The 19335-nt window shown below is 38.1% G+C and overlaps 2 protein-coding genes and 1 long non-coding RNA gene across 4 annotated transcripts; 1 reads left to right on the top strand and 2 right to left on the bottom strand.

The window, feature by feature from the left end:
- Positions 1-3310: 3310 nt before the first annotated feature.
- napepld (N-acyl phosphatidylethanolamine phospholipase D) lies at positions 3311-14223 on the bottom strand. 2 transcript variants are annotated; one of them, XM_085251631.1, is made up of 10 exons: positions 13972-14223; positions 11177-11264; positions 9863-9967; positions 8830-8970; positions 8062-8286; positions 7865-7968; positions 7565-7730; positions 7213-7361; positions 6727-6841; positions 3311-4638 (listed from the first exon to the last, which is right to left on the bottom strand). In XM_085251631.1, exons 1-10 carry the CDS (start codon positions 14109-14111, stop codon positions 4507-4509), a joined length of 1365 nt encoding a protein of 454 aa, XP_085107757.1. In that variant the 5' UTR covers positions 14112-14223; the 3' UTR covers positions 3311-4506. The 2 variants fall into 2 exon arrangements, with proteins under 2 accessions (XP_085107757.1, XP_085107758.1); XM_085251632.1 differs by lacking the exon at positions 13972-14223 and adding an exon at positions 13000-13296.
- Positions 4494-7535, top strand: LOC146555706 (uncharacterized). The gene is made up of 2 exons (XR_014889152.1): positions 4494-4632; positions 7221-7535. It is a non-coding gene; the product is annotated as an uncharacterized LOC146555706 (long non-coding RNA).
- A 354-nt stretch (positions 14224-14577) lies between the features above and the next one.
- Positions 14578-19147, bottom strand: yeats4 (YEATS domain containing 4). The gene is made up of 7 exons (XM_085251634.1): positions 18498-19147; positions 18166-18285; positions 17985-18051; positions 17752-17846; positions 16747-16836; positions 16543-16630; positions 14578-16443 (listed from the first exon to the last, which is right to left on the bottom strand). Exons 1-7 carry the CDS (start codon positions 18546-18548, stop codon positions 16274-16276), a joined length of 681 nt encoding a protein of 226 aa, XP_085107760.1. The 5' UTR covers positions 18549-19147; the 3' UTR covers positions 14578-16273.
- Between the last annotated feature and the right edge of the window lie 188 nt (positions 19148-19335).

Here is a 19335-nt window from a genome sequence, read left to right as displayed (position 1 = left end):
TGATGCCTTTTGTAATATTTCATTGTAGTTAGTTAGAAACATCGACACTGGCCCCTGTGGGGAGATTTATATTATTCATTCACATTCAAACTAAACAATCACAAAATAAAACTATAAATGAAAACATGGAAAACACATAAAACACAGCAAAAGGGCAGAAGCATGAAAAACGTGGAGATACTTTTTGAAAAGCTTGGACAGTCAAACTCAAACTTCTAACATTTCATATGTTTTGGAAAACTACCATGTTTGACAAACAATGCAAATCATATTTTATTAAATTACTATTAAAATACTCATTTGATTTTAACAATTTTTTTTGTCTCTGTTTCAAATTAAGACTTAAACTGGTGGGAACTCTTTCCAAAAGAGGCTTAAGCTACAGTCAAGTAAACCACTTATTTCTAGTACATCTAAATGCTGTGCTTTTGGGCTGTCCTACATCGGTGACAGTTTTTCTATGCAGTTGCTTCAGAAAAGCGCTGCGAAAGAGCATAAAACACAGTGGAAATAGATTAAAAACACATACAAACACGCAGAACGGAAGTTGAGGAAAACGAAATGGAAGTAGAAACACAAAAACACAACGGAAGTGTTTTGGGGGGAGATATGAGTGACGGAACAGCAGCAGAATCCAAAAATGTGTGAAGGATTGTTCTGAGACACATTTTAAGGATGTGGAGGATTCGTTGGTGTTGTGAGCGAGGGAAAAATAGCAGGTAATGTGTCTTTTAATCATATGATTCATATAATATTGTAGAGTCATGTTTGCTATTAGCCGTTTACTGTTAGCTTGCTACTCTTATTCTCTCCCTAAAAACGCTTCCGTTGTGTTTCGTGAATTTTTGTTCTTGCTGGCGTTTTCTTATTTTGCTTTTGGTAAAATGCAGTTTTAAATAAGGATTTGTGTCGAAAATGCACACTGCCAGCTGAAGTTGCAGTTTTGTTCTAAAACGTCGTTCAGTTTTGAAGCATTCAAACAACAGTTGACAAACATTATTCTGCTTCTTTTTTTCTTAATCCTTTACATCTTTTTGTCAAATCAAAATAGTCTCTGAAGAAATTGTGTGAGTCAAATGTTAGGACATGTTAATCAAAGACAGCCTTATCAGCAAAGCATAGAAAACTTGTTCCACTCCCAGATTTGGCATCTTTTACCAAACCTTATCTTGTCCCCTTTTCTTATCTCAGCTCTTCTTCCATTGTGTTAGTGTCCACTTAAAATAGCAGAAAGCCAAGTGTAAATCATTTGTCATGGAGCAACAGTCTGTCTAAACAACCTTTAATGTGAGTTTTCCTTGTTTACACATCTGGGCCTAAATCAGAATCAGCAGCATGCGCTTCCTGTTTCTGCATGAACGCAGCCGTTAAAGTTGTGCTGACAAACTGTATTTTGCGTTTTGCAACGTATATTAGTTGTTTGCGTTTACTGAATATGATCACGAGCGCTCAATGTCTGAATTAATTTTTTTAAGTACACCGTCCACGTTACTTTCTTTTCTCTTTTTTTTATTTGAACAATTGAACAACAAATATACATAGTAATGTAGTTATAGAAAGGGTATGAAAACTTTCACAGCTTGCAGTATCTTTTACAAGTCATATATACAAATACAAGTACGTAAACAAAAAAGTATACTTTAGGAGAAAACAAACAAACAAAATAACCGATTAAAAAAAGAAAGAGGTGCTCAAGGTATAAATAAACAACATATAAGTCAAGTGAAACTATACATTCGACACAGCTCTTGTGTTTTACATGCTTTGGAGTTGGTGCTGTTCTTTAGATTCTCTAGATAATTGGAAAACAGGGCTTTAAAAGCAAATATGTTTGGACGCTGTTGAAAATTTTGTACAATGTATGTGAAATTTGGCAAAAATAATCAGAAGATTGATAATATTTTTTTTTCCTGGATTTATTTTATGGGTATGTGAGAGGCCAAATAGAATATGTTGAAACTTCAGTTTACATGAGGGATCAATTTGTCTGAATTCATATTTGAAGTTGTGCTCCTCAAACTTTTCACATCACTATATGGTGAGGGGGGAAAAGGTAGATGCTGCCACCTTGTGTCGTTCGTATTAATGTGCATCTGCCAATAGGAGAAGGAAAGGTTCAAACCTAGAGCAGTAGAGGGGATGCATGTAGACCAGGGGTGGGCAACTCCAGGCCTCGAGGGCCGGTGTCCCTGCAGGTTTTAGATGTGTCCTTGAACCAACACAGCTGATTTAAATGGCTAAATTAGCTCCTCAACATGTCTTGAAGTTCTTCAGAGGCCTGGTAACGAACTAATCATGTGATTCAGGTGTGTTGACCGAAGGTGAGCTCTAAAACCTGCAGGACACCGGCCCTCAGGGCCTGGAATTGCCCACCCCTGATGTAGACAATCAAAGAGAAAAGAAACACAGCATGAAAATGCAAAAAAAGAAAATAAATCTTTAATATTTGTCTTAATTACAAGATGTTATACAAGATTTTTTTTCCAAGAACCATTTGGATATACTGGACATCCCTGGGCAGCCATGTGCTGCTATGGAAAAGGGTTTGAATTCATATTTTATAAAATAACCTCCTTGCCTTTGTTGGGCAAATTAAACCTTGACTGTCCCTGAAATCTTTTTTCTCAAATATTTAGCTCTGGGTCGTTTGAACTTAATTGTTAAACTTATGTTCATATTAGTAATTTTAACCAAATTGTTTTCAATCCTTAATTCAGTCTGAAATCCAATCTTTAGCCCGGTCAATAAAAAGTGAAATTTCAAAACTATATCCATGGAAAATGGAATAAAGAAGGGGACTAAAGTAAATTACTCTTCTTTCGGTGCACCTGTTCAAATGCCAGCAAATCAGCCAAATAGCAACTCAGTACATTTAGGAATGTATCTGCTTAACTTTAAATTAAGCATCAGAATGAGGAAGAAATTAGATTTAAATGACTGAAGTTAAATTTGGATTTTCCCACACAACCAAAGCTAGGACTTACAGTGGTCAGAAAAAGAATATCCAGTTAGCAGCTGTTTGCTGGGGGCTTTAAATAAATTTCTAAGCCTGTAGGTGTTATTTCATACACTGACCTGTTTATTAAATGACATTAATAATTTGGGTGGTAGAAGCACAGTATTATTTTACACTAAAAATACAGAATCAAGACGCCAGAGTACTTCTCGCTGTTGAAAATGCCCACCTGTTTTTGTCTACCAGTGTGCCTGTTGCAATGCTAACACTTCGGGCACTAATGTTTGAAAAGTGTGCACATTTATTTTTTAGATCTTACTACTAACAAAAAAAGAAGAGAAAAAAACAACACCATTTTAAATGCAAAGTAATATTTATTCTGTAAATCAGTGACACTGTGACATGTAAACAACATTTTTCTTTTTACCTTTATAAACCTGTTACTGCAGTACATGAGCTCAACATTGTGCTGTTATGTGTTCATACATTCAGGCATTAAAAACCGAATTTTGCTTCAACTGTGTTCAAAAACACTAATCTACTGTTGCTCTTTGACTCAAACCCATCCGGCTAAAAACGGAAAGGTAAAACTGGAAATGATCACACTGATAAGCAAAGAAAGAAACTGTGGTTTCACAGCATCAAAGCCAAATGTCTAAACCTGCAGCAGTGCATAATATTTGCAAGGCACGAAGCTGAACCCAGCTCAACTTCTACATCTAGACAGCACTGCTCCACGTTTGCTATCGGCACTCGGTCGCTGAGAGTTTCAGACTCTGATAATAGATAAACTATTTTTGCGTCGCTCAATTTTGAGTTCTCGTAGCACATTCAGAAAAGTCTTTGTAGTGTTGCATGATTTAACATCAATGTTGAAATATTATTACACCACAAAATCCTCTATCCTCTAGTATTTCTTTCATATTACAGCTTCTAAGATCCTGAAAGAAAACTTTACTTAAGATATAAGCACAGCAGATGTATTTTAACCAGATCCTCTGATCTGTAAAATTGTACCCGCAGAGAATTTTTCTCTCGTTCGGTGTAAAGCAGTGTGCACACCACGAAATTTCAATCACAATAATGCACACTAGAATGCAAGTTAGCATTTCACAAATACTGAGCTGCACAAAATAAGATTACTTGTTTGGCAATACAAAAAGTTTTTGGTGTTTTTAATACAGTTCAAATTTTAAAAATCTAGTTGTCTAAATTTGTTTGATATACTTTTACCATGTTTCATTTGCCACACTGACTACTACACAGAACCAAGTACAGATTCCAGGATCAAGTAAATCTTATGCCTTTTGCTTATTTATGAACCATGAGAAGAACAGCTCCTGTAGGTAGTACTGCCTACCAATGACCATGTGATGGCAGTGCAACATTCAATATTGTGGCCTAGTTTTGATTTCTAGTTGATACAGGCTGCATATACATATGCAATTATCACAACTTTTTTTTTTTTAAACTGGGATTCTGCATGTTATGAATTTACTGCACTTTGTTACAGACAAATCCATAGAAACGGGCCACAAAAACACTGCACATCAGTCGAAGACGTCTTCGTCCTGTGCAGATATAAGGCGAGACTCCCCATGATGCAAAGTGAAGAAACAATCTGGTTTCAGTCCCTTCTGTTCCAAAGCCTCTCTGAGTCGAAGAGGTGGATCGAGGTAATACTGCATGACAAGAGAAAACATGCATGTTAAGATATTGTTCGAGCAGCTACTCCAACACATTCAGTTTTTGTTTAGTTCTGCAGATTTTTCAGTGATTATTACATTTATATCACTTCGATTTCAACAGAGGCTGCATTAAACTGGGACGGCTGCAGGAATACTCATGCAGCTCAACAATGAAACCTTTGTTTTACTGTGTTGCCAGAACATAATAGTGTCACAACACTATATCTAAACAACGAGCTCTTGCATTGATATGGCACTCACAGAGTAGCTCTTAGGTCTATTGCAACCTCAAATACTAACTGCCTTCGATTACAAAAAAATTGGAATGCTCTGTAAAATGTAAATAAAAAGAGAATGATGATTTGCAAATCTCATAAACCTGTGCTTTCCACAAGATAAACAGTCCATAAATGACTGGGTAATGAGTAGACCAGCTTTGGGAGAGAAATGCTGTCTCATTATTCTAATCTGACTCTGTCCATTTTAAATGAGCTATAGCCTGTTGAAGATCTTATGCCTGTTCCTATACGGCTACTTCTTTTCATGATGTAGATTTAGCCCACATTTGTGCATAACATGGTAAACTGTACTCACTGAGTGGTTTCAGGAAGTGTTCCTGAGACAATGCTTTGATTTTTCATGACAGAATCATGCAAATTGTAATGCAGTTACACCTGTGGGCTCAACGTTTTTAGGACATTACTGATTTTTAACCTTGGCCCTTGCACACAGATTTCTCCAGATTATCTGAATTCTGTAGATGATATGTACTATTTAAAGTCTTTTTAAGTCAATTTTAGAATTTTTTAAATAATTTACAAATGCAGTTTTTTTTTTTTCAGGGTGGTTAAGATCACTTTGAAGAAACCCTCTTTTTATGCCAAATCATGTTAGTGACCCATTGCCAATAACACTAATTAGCTGTAAAGTGTTCCTCCAGCTGTTTCTCTTTAGTCTCACTTAGTTTATCAATCTTTTGTTGCCTCCATCCCAAATTTTTTTGAGATGTGCTGCTCCCATCAAATTCAAAATGAGCCAATATCTTTCAGGAAATGGTAAAATGTCTCTAATCATTTGATGCTTTTTTTATGTTTCATTATCAATCAAATATGGGTTTGAGATCTGAAAATCACTGCATTCTGTTTTTATTTACATTTCATACAGCGCCTCAACAATTTTGGAAGTGAGGTTGTATAATAGTAACAAAATACTAAATTGAATGCTACTGAAATACCTTGCATTATGTAACCTTTGTTGTAAAAAAAAAAAAAAATAGAAACACCAGTCAGTCAACCTGTCAACTAACTTGTTTCAAAATGATTATATCCTCATGAGAACAGAGGAAAAAAGAATCTTCCCATTAATTTTGTGTGATTTCCTTCCTTTTTGTAGCTAAAGGGGGACCCAAACACATGACGTATCATTGGAAAGCCCAGGATGTCCTCTATTTAGTACACCAGGACTTAGTAGGGTAGCTCAAATAAGTCAAAAGATATAGAGCAAAAACACATGTGAACATTAAGCATGACCAAAGCACAAATATAAACATGTGTTTGCTTGTTAAAGAAATGGGGTTAGAGGGGGAAAAAAAGACTAGGGGAGGCTCACAACTCAGATGCGTCTGTTACAACAGTAACGCAGGAGTGATCACTGGAAGTTAATCTTGGGAAGATAGTGAGATATGGACAAAATCAAATTTTGATGAGAAAGAGGTATGCATTGAGTAATGGAAATAGCATCATGACTTTAAATCCCTATAACCAATGTTTTAAAGCAAAGTTGAAGTATTCATGGTGGCAATGCCATGGTGACAATAAGAATCTTTAAATTCACTGTGCAGTAGTCCAGTGAATAGTCAATAGTTCAACATAAAACCACAAACTTAATAAACACATTGAGCCGGTAAGTGGATTCTGATGCTACAGAATTGATTATTCCATCTTTGCAAATCTCAGGCATTAGAGGGCCATTGATCTTCTATTCCAACTCTTTCAAAGAAGGCAAATCATCTAGGTTTTAAATATTTATTTAAAGAATATATAAGGGATCCATAACTAAATAAATGTATTTGTGTGGCATTACCTCATACGCGAGGGCAAAGGTGCCCCAGTGAATGGCCACCGACTGTCTGGCCTGAAGGTCCTCGTGAATCTGAACGGCCTCCTCTGGATCTACATGCTGTCCTTTCATCACGTCTCTGAAAAACCAAGTAATATTCAAGTAGTCTTTGATATCTGTTTTTGTTACAATAGGCACAGCATTGTGGAAAAATGAATAGCTTAGAGGTAGAGTTAACTGCAATTAACTCTACCTACCGACTTTATTGTTGAAACATGAATGTGCCTCTAGAACAGAGTAAATAAAAACTGAATCTACAGTGCCATCATTTTCCCACACATGTTTACTTATTTAGAAAACTATTTATTTTTTGTAATTGTGACAAAGTACTGTCTGTAGAAATGTTAAAATAATCATTAGACGTGTTCCGAATGTACATTACAAAAGCAAATTCAGTGGCCAAACATTAGATTGTAAGGATGTTCTTAATAAAGTGCACATGTGTATTACCTGGGCAGGTATGCTCCGATAGGGATTGCTGCAAGGTCAAATGGTCCAAAGCGTCGTCCTATTTCCGCAAAGGAAGAACAGTAGCCAGTGTCGCCAGCAAAGAAGAAACGATGGTCTGGACCCAAAACGGTCCAGCTGCTCCATAAAGACTGGAAAAAATGTTTTTAAAAAAAAAGACCTGAATTTTATCAATTTTATCTGTTTTGAATTCAAGATAAAGATTTAAACAGAATTTGTTGTCCTATAAAAATGACAAAGTTCTGCTGTTGGCTTGTTTAGGGTCATGGCACTTCACTAAATCTTATTAAACAATTAAGCAATAATGTGCATATTGTTGTTGTTATTATCTTACTTTGTTATCATCCCATGCTGTGCGTTTGCTCCAGTGTTGCGAGGGTGTGCAAACAAACGTGACATCATCATGACCTGGGACACAGTTCTCCTCCCACCAGTCCAGCTCCATCACATTCTCACAGCCCATCTTCATCAGCCAGTCCATCAAACCCATTGGCACGAACCTGACACACACAATGCAAAAAGGTACATGTAATTTCTAATAAAGGGCACTAAAGGGCACACTGTTTGACAGTGGGAAGTGAACATATGACATGAATGGAAATAATATTGTGAACCACTGATCCACCTCACGTACCAGCGTAGCTCTCCTCCGAAGCGAGCATTAAGACTGGCCACAGATCCAGCATCCAGATGATCGTAATGAGAGTGACTGATGACCACTGCATCAATCCTAGGAAGCTGTTGGCAGGAAAGTAAAAGAAGAACCTTAAAGGTGGAGGAATAAATAAAAAATTTTAACAAACAAAAATATATGTATGTATATATAGGAACCTGCTCCACAGTGCAAGGAGGACCTCTGAATCTTTTGGGTCCCATATATTGGATCGGCGATGCCCTCTGACTGAAGATTGGATCTGTCAGAACATTCACCCCATCGATTTCAACCAGAACTGTGGCATGGCCCAGCCATGTGACTCTCAGTCCTGGACCAGAGCCAGAGAGGTTTGGGTTCTGCACAAAGTATGGCTCCATCACAGGGAGCTCACGATCCAGGGCCTTTAGAGACAGAGAGACGAGGGAGAGGAACAGGCCATCCATAGTTTAAAAAATAAATAACAGACAAAGTAAGATGTAAGAAGGGATGAAACAGATGGGTGCAGGAGGGGCAAATTATTTAATGCTGAAGGCCACCTTTGCTATAACTGTACTTTACACCTATGAATTTGCTAGTAGTTGGTAAGCACACCCATTTTTAAAAGTTTGAATATAGCAACAAACAGTAGAGTCTGTGCTAATAACGGGTTAACCTTTTTTCTGTTGCAGTGTGAAAGCAGCTTGTTAAGCCCTCACTGAGCTCAGCAGGTTTTCCAATAAGACCTATAAATAGTGTGTGTGTGAGATGAAATCGGCCAGTGATTCTTAGTAAAGATGTATTTGTCCTGAACTCATTTCCAAGGAGGCAAAATTTTGCCAACAGCTGTTTTCTATATAAACTTGAGACCTGCACATTTAAAAATTGATTAGTGACGCTTCACTGCGACTTGGATTAAAACCAACAGCTAATAGTAAACTGGTGATTATAAGTAAGTGATTACCTACCTCTTTACTAGAAGGTACATTGCTGTTATCTTTTTCTAAGAACAGGAACCTGAACAGCATCGAGTAGGAAGGAAAGTGCCACGTTGGCCAGGGGTTAGCCCAGCGGCCATGTTTGTCCCGACACGACTTTGTCACTTCTTCCTGCAAAAAAAGTAAATAATAGCATATTTGCTATGTTAGCAAGTCATTTTGGAATCTACAGTTGTATAAAATATACAAGTTTATTTTTCACAGGAAAGTCACAAAGTGCCTGATGCCTAAAGAAGAAACATTAAATAAAACCAAAACAACAAAACGGACACATAAACAAGACAAAGTCAGACACAAAGACCCCAAAGCCTGACTTTACCCATTTTTAAAAGCCCCATCTGAAGCAATAAAACAACTTATTCCAAAGTTTTGGAGCAAAAAGATGCCCCTTAGATAAAATAAACAAGTTCCACTCCTGACATAACAACCTAAAGAAAGGGAACTATTCAACATTACCCCAAGGTTACATAAGCTAGATTTAACAGAACTAACAAAACCTACTGCCTTGTTTGAACCTTGGGATTGCGCTATCTGGGACAATGGTAAGAGTCTCTTTCATCAGAAATGAAATGTAGAAATTGTTATTTAACTAAAACTTGGAAATCAAACAGTTTGTAGAAATGTTTTTATAAATTAGATATTATCTTTTCAAGAGTTAACATCTACAAGCTAAACAGGATAGTTCCAAAAATGATCCCTGTGGAACACCACAGAACGAGGGAGGTTTTTCTGACATGATTAATAACAACAGAAAAACTTCTCTTTCTGTGAGATGAGATTTAAAGCATGCTAATGTAGATACAGACACAGCAACCACCTGATATAACCAATTTAAGAACACTGTGTGATCCATGACATTAAAAGCTGAACTCGGATGTAACAAAACACAACATGCGGAACTAGAGAGGAGGACTTCACAGAACGAAGAAGCTCTGAGGTGATACTGAAGCCTCATGATTTGGGTTTTATTAGATAGCAGGGTGACAGTAATAGAGGGTCTTACCTCCAGTCGGTAGTCCAGGCGGAAGCTTTTGCGGGAGGAGCTGCTCTTCCTTGGAGTCCGAGCATCCACCTCTCCACCCTCAGCACCTCTAGGCTCGCCACCATCCTGAACAATGAGTACACATAGAAACTATAGTAAACTTGAATTCTTCTAAACATTTTTAAGAATTGAAAATAAACATTTAACATACAAGAACGTATTGAGAAAACATGAAAAAAATAATATCAGTGCTTTTATTAAATTCTGCAAATTCTTCTGGCGTCAAAGACTGACACATACATCAGGATTACACAACAGTTTTAAAAACACTAAGAAGTCCCTTTAACGGTTATCATGAGTTAATGACCTGAGCAGTAATTGCAAAGCCTTTTCAAAGCACCTATTTTAACATGTAATTACATTTGGCAGGTCAAAAGAAAAAGCACAGGTGTGTTTCGGAATGGGAATTAAAAACCGGTTTTCAAAGTTTACCAGGGCTGGCCTTTTTTTCCCCTCAACAGTTGGACACTGAAAAACAAATGGATCAAACTCATAGCAGTGTTGCTTCTGCACTCCTCAGTCTCTTTTTTCCCTTGCTCTGCTTCCACACTGTGTTCACAATCAGATAATAATACAGCTACACTGAAGATCTATGTAGGATTTCATTTGGTTCCCCACACAGAAAATTACTAAAGACTGAAATCAGAAAGTAACAGTTTCCTCCCTAGGGTGACTGGGCCTTCGGGATAGGGTGAGGGCCTCAGACATGTGGAGCGATCTCAGAGTAGAGATGCTGCTCCTGCATGTCAAAAGGACCCAGCTGAGGTGGTTCTGGCACCTCCTGGGCAAGCCCAACTGGGTGGAGACCCCAAAGTAGACCCTGAACCCTCTGGAGAGATCATATATCTCATCTGGCCTGGGAGAGCGCCTTGGGATACCCCAGGAGGAAGTGGAAAGTCTGGTTAAGGAGAAGGACATCTAGAATACACTGCGCAAGCTAATACCTGCTGCCACCGCAACCCAACTTTGGACAAGCGGAGGATGGATGGATGGATGTGAGAATACCAACGCTTTCAACAAAATCTTATCAATATTCACCTCCAGCTAAAAAACTAAAGCAAATATGCAACCAAATTTGCAGTGCTACCAAGCAGAACTTTGTAAACATGTGCCACCTTTTTCCATTATATTCAACAGAAGGCAGATGTCTTTTGTTGTGATGGTGCTGTATTAAGAGGATTATAGGCAAGAGGAAAAACATTTATATTTCATTTTGCGGTGAACTTTCCATTTAAACCACGGCGCCATCTAATTGCAGCTGATAATGTGCATTACCTCCACCAGGCCTTTTCTCTCCTCGAGCTCAGCTCTGTCTGAAGATGACGGCTTCTCCATGGCTTCAGCGCCCCGACCACACCTAGCACTGACACACAAACACAGTATTAACTTCACAACAGTGCTGCAAAGTCCTGCACAGCGAGCAGAACCACAATTATACCAGAAGACAATGAGAACAAAGACATTACATAAACACAACTGCAACCAAGTTATAGCCTGGCCCCTTTCACTGATAGAACTGTACTGATAACAGAACACACAAACAGCAGACAGTTAAACTGCAACACTTTGCATAAGACAAAAAGATGATAATCAGGCACAGTGACATCAGCTTTACTGTATTCAAATAAAACTATTATCTGACGTGACATTTAAATGCTTCCACTGTGTATTAAATTCAGTTGTTCAAACCTTGCCACCGCTTTTATAATTAAGGACTTGCTGGCAGGAAGAAGTGTGTTGACAGCTTTTTTCTCTTGAGTAACAGCGATTGAGAAGTAACTGATGTTCTGACACACACAAATCTAAAGACATTTGCACTGTAATTCCACTGTTTACCACATTAAAGCTTAACAGCGTGCAAGAACTCATGGGTACCTTAAACTGCAATTTTTTTGGGTGAATGTCTCCTTCAAACACGGTGGTGCAGAATTAAACTTTAAATGGAGTTTGCCTTGCCGTAAAGCATTCAAACAGGACTGGGTGTGTGACCGGAGTGAATAATGATTTCATCAGATAAAGAAGCATATATTTATGAAGGCACTTAGACGAGAGAAAGCCAAGAAGTCTAATCACAGCCCTTCCTTATCCTGCTATTATCCACAACTATCAGAGTTTGGAATACACCCTCACTTTTTTTTTTATTTATATTTGTCTCTGTATTTATATATATGTGTGTGTGTATATATATATATAACAGTTCTGTAACTTCGGTCGTTGCTGTGCTTTTTTTGGAAGTCGAATTTCCCAGAGGAACCCACCCGAGGGATTAATAAAGTTCTATCTTATCTTATCTCTTATCTATCATGCACTCAGCAATGCTTCCTTCATGGATCCTCTTATGCAAAGAGAAATAATCAGAATCAGAGAAACTTTATTAATCCCAGAGGGAAGTGGAGTAAATAAACCACTACATCTAATGCAGTTATGAAACAAAAAAACCAAAGTGCACTTGCTCTCTGTGGGGAAATCCACACATTAAACCATGCCATGCTGATGATGCACTTGGCCTCATGAATGGAACTTACACACACACCAGGTTAACAATGGGGCTCTGTGGATGACAATCAAAATAGGTCTTTGCATCTAGCCAGCATGCCTGCCATGGTTGTATAAACAACAAACAACCTCGAGTCAGGTTTTTCCTGAATTCAAGAGAAATATCACTTTACTATTGAATAAACGCACATGTGAGCTTTAAAAACTGGACAGCACATGCTAGAAATAACCTTGACACAAGTTCGAAATAGACTTAATCATATATACTGCTGTGAAATTAATTAAGAATTCATGAAAGGAAATAATTATGAACATGACAACAGCTGCCAACTGATCGAGTTTAACCAGCACATTATGACATTTATCCGTTTCCTGTTGCAAAGGTGTCAAACACGCGATAAGGATGGCAAACTGCAAACCACTACTGACAAACTAAACCATTATATCCTCACCAAGCGTAAGAAGGAAATACTGCACACTGTATTTTACCGAGAACTCGCCTAGCAAGTGTGTTCAAAAGGAAAACAATGACTCTAGGAACAGGCCACCATAGCATTATCGTATACCACAAGCGTCGTCTAACGTCAGGTTCTAGCACCTACCTTCCCGAAAACTTGAACTCAGAATACCACCAGTGCTTTCCTTAGCGAGGAGACATGTTCTCTGCATAAACGTTAGCTTCTGACTGTTTTAATGAGCAGCATTTATGAGGAGCTGCACGCATTTTGCAGCACAGTTTACATCACTGCAGCATTACCCCGGAGGGACTATCGACAGGAAACGTTAAGCCGGCTGTTAGCAGGACGTCGTTCAAAGAAAAAATGTGAAGTTCTTAACGCAGCAGGACGGTTACGGACCATATCTCGGTACCAGCTCGGCTTCTCTGACGTCGGTGCGAAAAACCCTTTGATCACGTGACGCGACAAACTCTCGCCGCGGCTGTGGGATATTTTATGAAGGAGAAAACCGCTGTAACGAACTATATTATTAAAAAAAGAAAAATATTTTTAAATCAGTATTTTAAACATTGATTCCACCGCCAATGTTACTAGTAATTATTATTATTATATTAATTATTATACCTCAGCCAAAACAAAAGTAATAAAATCATTCAATTTCAATACAATTTTATTTATTCAGCGCTAAATCAGAACAACAGTCGCCACAAGGTGCTTTATATTGTAAGGTGTACCCCACAATAATACATACTCTTGTGTGTGTGCGTGAGTGCTATTTAGTTGTGTGATAGGTATATAGCTGCACAAAAAAAGGGAATATTCTCTACATTAAATTTTGTAACTTGAGTGATGCCGTCTTTAATTAAAGACACTGCTTTTCATTTGGGATTTTCCACAGTTGTAGCAGCAGTGCAGGAGCCCCAGCTGTCTCTGTGTCACTGGTTCTAGTTCATGTAAGATAACCGAGAATTTGAATATTTTTAAGATAGTATAACGAAGAAAGCGGTTTGAAATGACGACTGAGACCCGGACACAGCAGTGGACTATGTGACTGTAGGGTTCCCATGAGGACTGTTTAAAAGAGTCTTTGTGTAGTTTATATACGACTTAACTTACCTCGAGTTCCTCCACCTGATGGACACCTGAAGGGAATGTAACCCAAGGAAACCCACTAAATTCAGTCGCGTCTTAACCTTATTAAACTTACAACTACATACCAAACACAACAGTCCAGACTTGGACAACACTGTTTCCATTGCAGGCCCTTGTATCTGACCATAATTACTTGGCAGAGGACACAAAGTTACGCACAGACGAGGTTTAGTGTCCGGACTGCGAAGACTGTGAGAACTTCCTGTTAGTTGCTTTCACTGACTTTCGGAAATCAGAATCTCGCTGATTTTAAACAAACTCGAGACCTTTAAGATTATTTCAAACAATTTAATTTCAAATTGGTTTTGAAATTAAACTTTGGATCTGCTCATCTGAAAATGCATTAACTAAAAACCCAATTGTGGCTGAATGAATTAAAAATGTATTTAGTGTTGTTCTTGTTTTGGTTTTTTTTGCCATAATCTAAAAATTAGTTGGTGTAGAAACTATAAATAATAGTTACACTTCATTTACTGCATTACTTGACAATCCTAAAAGCTGAATCCCTGAATATGGATTGTACAACATAGCACTGGTCACCAAATAAATTGTAATCTTAGATAGACAAACTACAGTTTTTAAATGATGAATTGATTTATTAAAGGAAAAGCTATCCAGACCTACAGAATATGTCGAAAAGTAACTGTCCTACTTGTTAAATCATGAATAAAATGTAATTAACCACAATGTTGAAAAACTAGTTGCAGTTGCCTGATTACTGCCAGACCAGGTGAATTACTAAACACTCAAAACTGTCTGACAAAGCAAAGATTCTCAAAAAGAAACACATCATGCCGATCTAAAGAAACTCAAGAATAGATGATTCTGATGGATGTCAAAAAGTCATTGACATCCATCATTCTGAAAAGGGTTACAAAGCCATTTCTAAGGCTTTGGCACTCTAGTGAACCACAGTGAGAGTCATAATCCACATACAGAGAAAACTTGGAACAGTGGTGAACCTTCCCTGGAGTGGCTGACCCACCAAAATTACCCCAAAAGTAGATCCAGGATGTCACAAAAGAAGCCAGGTCAGAGTTCATAATTCAACTACAAGAAAAAGACTGGGAAAAAATGGCAACCAATTTGTGCCCTGAAGCTGAAACACTGTTGGGTTATGTAGCAGGACAGTGAACCAAAAACATAACAGCAAGTCTACCTTTGAATGATTAAAAAAAAAAAAAAAAAAAGAACGACCTAGTTTAAGTCCAGACTTCAATCCAGTTGAGATTATTTGGTATATTACTTGGATGACCTTATGTTCCAAACCCACCAGTGTGCCTGAATTAAAACAATTCTGCAAAGAAGAGTGGATCATGATTCCTCCACAGTGATCAGCGCCAGTTATCACAAATGCTGAGTTGCAGTCCTTGTTGCCAAGGTTGGCACAATCCGTTATTAGGGTTAGGTATAACTACTTTCTCCACAAAGGGCCAAGGAGGATTGGAGAGCTTATCTCTCCCCCTTAATAAATGAAATCCTTTATTTAAAAACTGCCGTTTGTATTTACTTGGATTTTTTTCTGTCTAATATTAGAATTAAATTATGACCAGAAATATGTAACAAATATGCAAAACAAACAAACAAGAAAAAACAGGAGGGGGGCAAATACTTTTTTTCACAGCAGGTCACCTTCTTTATATTGAGAAAAAAAAGTATCCTAATGTTTATGAGCCGATTGTTAAAAATATTTACATAAAACACGAGGAAGCTAGTACTAAAGGACAAGCTATTCACACTGAAAGTCGTGTGTGACTAGTGCAAAAATGTTTGTCCTAATTGACACAGTAATAGTGACCTTATATTAGGATGACTGAACAAGACTGGCTTCAAAATCAAACCAGAGAAATGACAGCTTTGTGTTTCATCATTCTCCCTCACTGGTTTGATCATGTTTGGGGAGAACAAAAAAAAGATGCAGATGCATAGAACCAAAAGCAGACTTGATTTAGCTACAAGAAAAAAGGCTCACAACACTTTGTGATTTCTGACTCTTTAGAGTGTTGCAATAAAAAACAAAACTAGAGCATTTGTATGTTTAGAAGAGTTTTTGTGGCCGACTACATTTTTAAAGCACTTTCCTACCAACTCAAAACATATTTACATGTTTAAGATTCCCTTGGACGCTCAACAAAAATAAAATGCAAAAATCCTCAAACAAATAACAACACTGACTTTTTTTTGTTTGTTAAATCCTTGGAGAGGGCAGGAGCACAGAAAATTGCTTCAACAACTGATTGCATCCATAAGCATATTTGTCCTTCTTTCAGTGCTCTTTATGGTCTCCGTCCTCTTCCAGTTTTCTAATCTCTGCCTTAAGGTGGTTGATGTTCTCTCTGCTGGCTTTGAGTTTGTCTTTCAGCTCCGCGATCTCTTGGCTTGTTCTCTTCTTTGCCACTTCCAGTTTCTCCTTGGTCCTCTGCTCCAGTTCACCGACTGGAGAAACGCACAGACATGAAGACAAAAGCGACTCAAAACTTGTGAATGCCTTTTTGTTTTGTTTTTTAAAACCGTGTTGAATATATGAATACATACACTCCGTCTCATGTTTGTAGGCTCCCAGGGTGAGTTGCCTCGATGTGGTCAGTAGCTGCTGCATCATGGCTGTTGGATCCTGAAAGATCTGAAACGCAGAAAAACGACGCATTCAGAGTTATCGCTCTCAACAATAACATACAGCGATTGATGAGCTCACACAAACTGATATACAAACACCGTCAGAGTCTAAACCAATGGTACCATTTCATCGTAGAATTCAGACACAACTGTCTTCTTGGGCATGGCACTGGAATCTGACTGGAACAGCTTCAACAGGTGGTACAAGGTCACCTAAGAAAACAAAACCAGAAATTCAAGCAATGGATACAGGCACATTTTAAATAAGCTGATCCTCATAGACAACTATATATTACTTATCAAGTGCTGAGGATTACACAGTGCTGTTGTGTAAATATAAATCAGATGGCTTTTGATGTTTTTTTTCTTATAAGAAACCATACACTAAAGAAGAACCATTTAAACTGTACACTAAGAGAAATAGCACACCACACTCAAAAGTGTGTATTTCTTTTATTTATAACATGTGTATTTGAAATACTAGGGCGGTGGTTTAGACACTCACCTAACAAGTGATTTGGTGGTATATAAATAAAACTGATTAGAAAATTTTAAACTCTAGCTCTCTCCTATATGCATCTCTTGTTCCGTCTCCCTCTTCCCTTTCCCCTCACCCCCCAAATAAATCAAAGCAGATGACGGAGAGCCCGCTCATCTATCTCCTTAACCACTTATCTAATTCAGGGTCATGGGCTGGAAACTATCCCAGATGTCACAGGGTGAGAGGCAGGGTATACCTTGGACAGGTCTATAACAGAGCGAATACAGATTGAAAGGCAACTAATTTAGAACTAGTTACCCTAACATGTGTGACTGTGGGAGGATGACACTGAGAGAAGCTACGCAGATACAGGGAGAACATGCTCCACACAAAAATGGCCCAGCTGACCAGGAAGGACAAACTTTGCTTTGAGGCAAGGCTGCTAACCACTGTGTCCACATGCCACTCAAGCTCTAAAATGTCTATCATCAAGCAGTCAAAATATATTAAACCCCTTTCATTCTGGTCCACCTGTATGGTGGATTCAAACCCTGGACCTTGTTGTAAGGAAACTGTGATGACAACTGCACCACGGATCGCTCAGCTTTCTCTGAAACAGCTAAGTAACTATTTGTGTTGGCTCTTACAGGTCTCTCATTGGGATCGATGAAGAAGATCTTGATGATGATCTCAAACTCCCCCCAGCCTGTCTCTGTGATTTCATATGGAGGCTTAGTGACCACTGGAAATAAGAGAAACACAGAGAGCTTCACAGAATAATGAATTTTCTGAAAAAGTGTCATATATTAAAAATGGATAGATTACTATTTCCAGTAAATCCTTCAATATTTCATACTTGCAATGTAAAGAGTTATCTCACCTCTCAGAGGGTTACCATAGCTCTCATGTAGCTTGAACTGGATCTTTTTCACATAAGCTGACATATCCTGGTAGAAAAGTATTTTTTAAGTCTTTTCAAACAGCATTTTGTATCGTTTTTCAGGTAAATGACACATTTTGTAGGCCCTGCTAAATCCCTCTTACTGATGTGGATGCCTCACCTCATTTCTGTAAGGCTTCACATACACAGACCACTGGTGTGTGTGCCCATCCTCTTCTCTCTTCTTTCCAAAGTAGCGGGCAACATTCCCAAACACAATAGGCTTCACAATAGTCACTCCCTGCAGCCAACAGAGAGAATACAGAAATTTAAAAACAGGCATGACAACGGTACAAGTGGCAAATACAGAAGTACATAAATTGAATCCGACCACGCGATTTTCGTCAAGTTATCTCAATCCACGTTAAATTATTCTGCTCATTGTTTTAAATGATATAAAATCACAAAGTGGTTCGCCTACACTACACTAGAGTGTGGCGTTAGTTACGTTACCTTAACGCGCCCCCCGGAATCTGGACCAAATTCAGTCATCTTTTTGAACATATTACAACTAAAACAGTGCCGCTAATCCTTTAGTGCGTTATGCAGGACTCTTTGTTGTCCTCTCAGCTTTCTTGTCTAAAAACCTTGCCATTTAGGCATTAAAAGTAGGCGTTACACACAGCGTACTACCATTTTAAACTGCCAGCCAAACAAGCGCCGGAAGTAGGTAGTGCAACGTATTAATCTGTCCTGATAGAAAGGCTACCAGGATTCTAAGGTTCCGGGCCCGGCGGAAGCAAGAACGTTTGCGGCCATTACAAAAGCAACCAAACTATGGTCAATGAACCTTTTAGTTCTAGGCTTCTGTGATTTTTTACTTCAAGTGACATGATGATGTCTAACATGACTGACAATACAGAAAACAGCAATTACTTTCGGCAATCCTGTTTTCATTTGCTCATTATACTGGATATTTTCGTCACTTTTAAGGTCTAAAAATGTATTTATCTGTCAATGTTTCTAGTGAGGAAAAACGAATCACTTACGCAATGCTATTTTAAGTATTCGTTTTATCCAGCAGAACATTCACAATCGGACAGGATGTCGACTCTTTTTACACAATAGTTAAGTTTTAAACCTCCTCACACCTGATGTTCTGCACTTCTGTCCGACACTGTTTTATACTTTAACAACCCTTTACCATTATATTAGGATGGACTTAAAATTCTGTTCAAAAGTAAGCCTTCAGGTCTAACACTTAAGGTGCGAGGTCCAGGCAATCTCCAATGGCAAAACAAGTGTTTTGGCCTAAAGTTAAGAAAATACTTTTGGACATCGTACGTGATTT

The sequence above is a fragment of the Mchenga conophoros genome, linkage group LG17 (genome assembly GCF_057382185.1).
Source record: "Mchenga conophoros isolate Kocher_MC1m ecotype Shallow Benthic linkage group LG17, M_conophoros_male_GT1.1, whole genome shotgun sequence".
Lineage (NCBI taxonomy): Eukaryota > Metazoa > Chordata > Actinopteri > Cichliformes > Cichlidae > Mchenga > Mchenga conophoros.
This window is presented reverse-complemented; position numbering and strand designations above follow the sequence as displayed.